The sequence below is a fragment of the Chinchilla lanigera genome, unplaced genomic scaffold, assembly GCF_000276665.1.
Source record: "Chinchilla lanigera isolate Chin_1 unplaced genomic scaffold, ChiLan1.0 scaffold00095, whole genome shotgun sequence".
Taxonomy (NCBI): Eukaryota; Metazoa; Chordata; class Mammalia; order Rodentia; family Chinchillidae; genus Chinchilla; species Chinchilla lanigera.
Window position 1 is genome coordinate 1,861,455 of NW_004955496.1, and position 7,617 is coordinate 1,869,071.

Consider the following 7,617-nt stretch of genomic DNA (forward strand, 5'->3'; position numbering starts at 1 on the left):
CCATTGGCTCAAACTGCGGGCGGAGGCGTTCAAACGTCAGCGCGTACCGCGGACCACGTGGGCGCTTCTGCCGCGACGGAAGATCGCGGGCGTAGACACCGAGTCGAACTGCGGGTAAGCCAGGGGTCCTTACGCAGGTGAGCCGGGAAGGGAGCGGGACAGCTGACCCAAATTAGCCGCGTTAGCCTTAGCCGCGGAAAACAAAGGTTAGAAAGCAGCCGCTGGAGAATCACTGATAGGTGCTAACATTAGAAAGCAGAAGGAGAAAGGTAATGAATATGGGCCTCCTTGTGGAATGATGAAAATATGTTATTAGATGATGGTGATGGTTGCAAAACCGTACGTGTAATAAAAACCATTGAGTTATTTTAAAAAATATACCAGAAAGCAGAGGAGAGACTTGCATACAAAGGGAATACTTGGTACCAACAGGGCTAGTCTTCTCACGTGAGTGCTTTCCAGTTACTGTAGCTTGGGGATGCAGAACTTTTACCAATTTCCTTGCTTTAAAATATGTAAAAGGAGCCACAGACCCACCATCCAAACTTGTCACCTGCTCCTTCCAGAAGGATTAATTAGCATGGTGAATCCTGTGTTCACCGTTCTTTAGCTTTCATCTCATCTTTCTCTCTAACTGCACACACGTGGGAGGAGCGGGGTGTTGAGCCCCTTGTGTGCCTCGGGGGATCGCTACCGGCTGAAAAGACAGCTTTACCTCCAACTAATTAGAGTCCCTCAACTGATAGACTGTAGCAAGCTCAAAAGCTAGGAGAAAAAAAGGAAGATTACACAGAAATCCAGTAACTTGAAGAACGAGTAAATTTATGAAGAAAAAAAAATTAAGCAGAGGGAACAGCAAATGCTAAGCGCAAACAGAAAATACTGCAGCAGGAACGGGGGTGAGGAAAAAAGTGTGCTGAGAGGTGAAGTTAAAATGTGGATTACAAAGGTCAGCGCTTGAGTTACAGTTGTTTACAAGTTGCATTGATGAAAGGCCGTACATAAGGTAACTACTCTGGCATTACAACCTGTTTTTCAAGTAAAATTTGTGTGTAGTATACATGGTACCTGAGTCTGGTCTTTTTTGGTGATTTCATTTCCTCGGGGGAAAAAATACTGTAGCCACTTGTTTTAGTCCATTCAGCTGCTACAGCAAAATGCCATAAATCGGGTGTCTTATAAACTGTTAAAACTTATTACTCACACATGCTAACACAGTTGTGCAGTCCGGGAAGTCCAAAGTCAAGGCCCCAACAGGATTAGGGAGGGCCTGCTTCCTGGCACACAGAGGCTTCTTTCTGAAGGCTGTCTTGTGTGAGGGCCCTAGTGCCAATTGTCAGGCTCTGCCCTGAAAGCCTGAGCTAATCACCTCTCAAAGGACCCCCTGCAGAGATGCTCATGTTGGAGCATCCAAATTTGCAGGAGACACGTTCAGTCTGTCTTACCAGCTCTCAAATCTGAGGTGCTCTATGGTGTATAAAGGTGTGACGTAAAGAAAGAAGGGTAGTGGAAACTCAGGAGTCCCGGGGTGCTCACCTGTACACTATGACCTCTGCAGGCACTTACCTGTCTTGACGCTAAGGTCCTCATCTGTCAGATTACTTTCCAGCCAGTTCACACTTAGAGCTGCATGCCCTTTACAGCTTTCTGCAGCAGGAGGGCCATGCCCTCTCCTCCTCCTGGCCAGCCCTAGTTAGGTGACAGTTACAATAGAAACATTCTTCTTTTGCTAGGACCACAAGTCTTTTTTTCCAAGTGTAGCTTCAGGCATTTGGGAGCCCCATAAGCGATTCTATAGTCCAAACTTTCACCTCCACCTTATTCTTGGGGTTGTGCTTCTTTTCTCTCTGCAGAAAGAGGGAAGTACTAGGAAGCATGACTCTGGTCACGGGAGCAGTTCAGAGAGAACAAGTACTTTGGCAAAGGAAAGGGCTGGCACAGAGATCAGAGCAAGGAATGACTGCCTTTACCTTTGTCCCATGAACAGAGAACTGTAGACTTCAAAACAAGTGTCAAAGAAGCATTGCTGGACACCACACATGGAGTAGGCTCTGAGAGCAATGGAAGCAGAACTGCAAGCTCTTTGCCCCTGACAAAGCAACAGTGGGGGAGAACCAAGTGAACACTCAGTCTTTACTGACAGGCACGTTGATGCATGGACAGGACCTGCTAGCAACCAAGAGCATTAACAGGGTGACAGTCATTGAGCAAGTTGGAATTTTCCTCGACCAAATTGATGATTTCTGACTTCGTGGGAAACCAGTGGAAAATTCATGCCACCTTCTTGTTTTGTTAAGCAGTTTGTAAACTTCATGAAGCAGAAAGCCAGAAGCTGTGGCTGCTCAGCAAAGCCCAGAAAATTCAACCAACAGTTCACCTACTGCAAAATTCATGGTGGTTGCTATAGCCCCTGAGGTTCAAAAACATAGTATGGTTTACAAAACTAAGGCATATACTTAGTTTGAGAAAGCTTAGCCATGTGTTTGCATAGCCTGCTGAAAAGGTTCTCACAATGGCTTAGAAAATATATGAGACGAAATTCCTAGCAACACTGCATAATTTTACAAACACTATTTTCATCTTGAGCATTAAGAAAACATTTATCATGGCTTGGAATTCTTACATCAGCAGTTGCTGCAGTGCCAGCTACTATCTCCACTTTTCTCCTGGACCCCTTTCAGTTACAGAACATGGCACTCCCAGGGCACAAGTTTCAGTTAAAGTCTGGAAACTCTAAAACACGACTCCTGGCAGCAAGGTGAGGAAAACACACTTAAAATGAGCATCCGCATACACGCTGCCTTTAAGAGAAGAAAGTGCGGTGCAGTTGGTGCAGTCTCCATTACGAGTTTTAGGTCTATGGTATTCTCCAGCCTGGGCAGAGGTTATTTGAACTCTTGCTAATGAGGTGAAACATCCACTCCCCGTTTCTCAGGCACAGGTCTTGCACACAGAGGGAAACGGCTGGGAATGGACTGTTACTCTAACCTCAGCCAACAATTTCCAAATGCTTGAGAGTACAAGGAGCACCAAGGATGTCACAGTGTAAATTCACCCATGGGAAAATGACCTGCAGAATATGTCCTTTCACATACATTGTAAGCCTTTGTTTTCTTAAAATTTCCATATAGAAAGTTTTATACTTCCCAAGCTATTTACTGGCCATAACAACAATGGTAATAATGGTCATCCTTGTAAGCAGTTTCTATAGACATTGCCTACATTAAATGGTTTTGCATGTGGTAGCAGCCAACATACCCTGAGCCCTTCACCAGGTCCCTCATTGTTCTAGGTGCACTGTGGAAATTAAAATCTTCACTCTGATGCTATGTGGTGGAAATCAGATAAGAAACTAGGCCTGAGAGATTCAGAAACTTACCCAAGGTTGCTCAGCTAATGAATGGCCCTGGCAGGATTCAAACCCATGACAGTCTGTTTCCAACGCTCATGTTCTTGACCACTATGCTGTAGACTCTTACTAGCCACTGAAGGCTCTCATTTTATCTTTATCTAAAGGTGAAAATACAAAGGTTGTAAGTGATAAAGCCAATTACGAATTGTCACTCACCGATAATGACTAGGCTTGGATTTGAACCTGTTCTGATCTGAAGGCTTTCATAATGCCATAGTCCTTAGGCAGTCCCTGCTGCTAGAGGGAGGAAATGGGGTGGTCCCCTCTTAATATTATACATGTCTGGATTTGGAGCTTCAGCGATTGTATGAGTATTACTACAAAAGGTAAGCAGATTCCTTTATTTGAACATTCTCGCTGATGAACTCCAGAGCTGCAAGTCTGCTACTGTGATTCCCGGTATTCCTACCTGCAGACTGTAGGACTCTTGTGTTTACACTGCCCTGATTTCCAGCATGGTAGATTCATGTTTCTCAAACACAGGCATCTATAACTGTCTTCTGGTCAGCTATGCCTGGGAACACTGCAGATACTTCAAATGAAACTCAGCAACATATGAGCCTACTTTTTTCCCACCCCTCAGCATTCCTCCCCACTCTTCTTGCATCTAGTACCACATTTTGTGATGAACCCATCCCAAAAGCATCCTCCTTTTCCCTCTCCCACCTGCTATCCAGTTGGCCATCGAGTCCTCTCAGAAATGGCTTCTCCTCTCCTCCCACTACCCCACCTCTGTTTCCAGTTGAGGGTATTTAATTCCTGTGCCCCCCTCTCAGGCTCTTGCCTCTTTTCCCATAAATCTTAATAAATATATTTGAGATGTACAATATGATGTAGGACACACACAGACAGTAAACTGGTGATTCCAGCAAATCTGACATTTCTATCATAGCACATAGTTACTTGTTTGTGACAACAGCAGCTGAACTCTGTTTATTTAACAAAATTTCCTGATCCAGTGCAGTTTTATTAACTTTAGTCCTCATGTTGTACATTAGCTCTCTAAACTTGTTCCTCCTACAAATCTGCTGTTTTGTGTCATTTGACTTCCGCAATTCCTCTTCTCCCTCTGGAGTCCTGGTAACCTCTCTTTCATTGTATATCTGTTTATGTGTGTAGGCTAAAATAGTCCGCATGAGTGAGGTTTTGCCATATTTTTTCATTCTGTGTCTGGCTTATTTCACTTAGCATCATGTCTTCTAAGGACATCTGTGTTGTGGCAAATGGCAAGATCTCTTTTTTAAAAGCCAAGTAATAAATATATAGATTTCACGTTTTTTATTCAAAAAATCCAGTCTTATGTATGAGAACGAGCCTTGTTGAAAGGTGGGAGAGGCTGGGAGAAAAACAAAACAGACAACTCTGGAATTGCACAAAGTGCAATTTAATAGGGACTTGTAGACAGATGTGTATCTTGGGAGGAAGTAAGACTAGAGGAGCCCTTGTCCCACAGTGAGAGAAAGGGGTTTTATTTGCTAGACAAAGGTGGGCTGTGGCCAGACCAGAATGTACCTAGCTTTTCCCAAAAGCTATTAATATGTCTGGTCTGGATCTAAAATCTCCCCCAAAGTCTCAGGTATTCAGAGGTGGGGCTTTAGAAGGTCATTGGATCATGGGGGTGCTGTACTCACTGCTGGATGAATCCATGGGAAAGGTTATGGCTGAACGTGCTATTAAGAGGGGGGGCCAGGTCAGAGCAGGAACATCACTGAAGTATGACCTGGAAGATGTATTCTTATCCCTGGCTCTTCCCTTCTCTGCTTTCTGGCCACCATGACATGAAAGCAGAAACCTTGTCTGCTGTGACCTTCTGCCATGCCATTTTTGCTTTGGAGCTATAAATTGGATCTTCTCAAACCATCAACTTTAATTTCTGGTATGGATCCTGCTTCATTCCTAATGTGTTTCCTATCATCCTGTCCATACTTCACAACCATCTTAGGGTGATACAGGTTACATGCTGGTCCCCTCTACTCCCAGCATCTTAAGGAGGCATCATGAAGGGTAAAATACACCCATGCCATACTTTTGTAATACAAATATGTACTTTAGTATAATGGTAGCCAGGTGTGGCTCACAGTAGCTGTGCCTGGGGAAAACAGGAACCTACCTGTGCATTCACCCACTTGGCAGACGAACAGCAAGGTGTGTACAGGAGCTCCAAAGTGTCAAGAGGTGAGTTTTACCCTTGTAATATGCTTTGTTAAATTTCTGTGCATTTAGTTGTTTTTAAAATGTTCTCTTCTGATTTTTCTTGTAGAACTAGCCCAATTCAGTACAATGGCACATGAAAAACCAGATTTGCAAGTTTTGGGGGAGGTAGAAAGTGAGTCATCGGGTGACTTGTGCACTGATAATGATGACATTGACATTGACATTGACGTTGACCATTTGAGCCAGAGATCCTGCAGCAGTGAGATGGAACAAGAATTGACTGATACAGACACTGGGAATGAAGACCTCCTTGATTTAGATAATGAAACAAACAGCAGTGTGAGTACATATTTGACTAGTCAAAATGCAACAAAATGGTCACGAATACCTGAGCAATCTAATGTTAGAACTAGGTCGGAAAATACTAGGTTCTTGGCAGGGGTGAAATCTATTGGACAGAATGCCAGCACTGCGATTCAATGTTGGAAATTGATTATAACAGATGATATGTTACAAGATGTTGTGAAACATACAAATACTGAAATACAACTAAAACGTTCTATATGCACCAATAGTCATACTCAAAAATGTGTTTATTATGACACCTCACTATCTGAACTGAAAGCATTCATAGGTCTGCTGTACTTAGCAGGGCTTTCGCATGCTAATCGCAGCAATGTAAAAGACTTATGGAGAAGTGATGGGTGTGGGCTTGAGGTTTGTAGAATAACAATGACACTGAGGAGATTTGGTTTCCTTCAGAATTGCCTGAGGTTTGATGACAAAACTACCCGCCAAGAAAGAAAAAGAACTGATAATCTGGCTGCTATCCGCTCATTTTTTGAGAGCTTCCTGTCAAACTGCCAAGCAATTTACACACCATCTGAATATATGACTATTGATGAACAGCTTGCAGCATTTCATGGTCGCTGCAGCTTTAGGCAGTGTTTGCCAAATAAGCCTTCAAAATATGGTATAAAAATATATACCCTAGTAGATGCAAAGACGTATTATACTTTCAATTTAGAAATTTATCCTGGAACTCAGCCACCAGGTCCTTACTCGTGCAGTAATAAACCACATGATGTTGTAAACAGACTTGTTGCTCCTATCTCCCAAAGTAATCGGAATGTGACCTTCGACAGTTGGTTTACCAGTTACCCACTGATGTTACATTTGCTAAGAGAACACCAGCTGACCAGTGTGGGAACTATACGCAAGAACAAAGCAGAAATTCCCAATGAAATGTTGCAAGTTCGAAACAGAGAATTGTATAGCACTATCTTTGGATTTCAGAGAGACATAACATTGGCCTCCTATATGGCCAAGAAAAACAAAGTGGTACTGCTGATGTCAACACTGCACCATGATGGCAGTATTGATAGAGATACCTTGACACAAATGAAGCCAGAAATAGAAACTTTTTACAACAAAACCAAAGGTGGAGTAGATATTGTTGATGAGTTATGCAGCAACTATGATGTCACTCGAAACACGAAGCGTTGGCCAATGATTGTGTTTTACTCGATCCTAAACATGTCCGGCATAAATAGTTTCATAGTTTACAAAGAAAATAACAAGTGCAAAATATCACGGAGAAATTTTCTTAGAGGATTGGGACTGGAACTGATAAGGGAACAACTACAGCAGAAGAGGGACAAAATGTTTCTGCCCAGGGAACTACGCAAAACAGATTTGGAGCTGACAGGAGAACACGCAGGCACAACATCACAAAAACCTACTCGGACAGTAGAAAAACCAAAAAGATGTCATCTGTGCCCTAAAAAAAAAGACAGGAAAACAAAACACATGTGCTATCAGTGTAAGGGATACCTGTGTATGGAACATGCAGTTCTCGTGTGTGAAGACTGCCTTGGGTATGACAGTTGAAGCACAGACTATTTCTGTGGTACACTTTTCTTTGTATTTTCCCTGTAGTTCACGTAAGAATTTATATCTGTTGTTATTTTTCAGGTTTTATAAGCAAATGAACAGTTGATGTGAAAATGTTGATGTGTATTCTAAATACTCAATACAGATTTGATATTTTA

The 7,617-nt window shown here is 42.8% G+C and overlaps 1 protein-coding gene across 6 annotated transcripts; it reads left to right on the forward strand.

Moving 5' to 3' along the window:
- Positions 1-24: 24 nt before the first annotated feature.
- Positions 25-7,617, forward strand: Pgbd4 (piggyBac transposable element derived 4). Of its 6 annotated transcripts, none has more exons than XM_013505387.1 (3): positions 25-114; positions 1,854-5,587; positions 5,673-7,617. In XM_013505387.1, the coding sequence occupies exon 3, from the start codon at positions 5,693-5,695 to the stop codon at positions 7,454-7,456; it is 1,764 nt and encodes a 587-aa protein (XP_013360841.1). In that variant the 5' UTR covers positions 25-114; positions 1,854-5,587; positions 5,673-5,692; the 3' UTR covers positions 7,457-7,617. The 6 variants fall into 6 exon arrangements, with proteins under 6 accessions (XP_013360841.1, XP_013360840.1, XP_013360844.1 ...); XM_013505386.1 differs by having other exon boundaries at positions 32-114; positions 1,988-5,587; XM_013505390.1 differs by having other exon boundaries at positions 32-114; positions 1,988-3,098.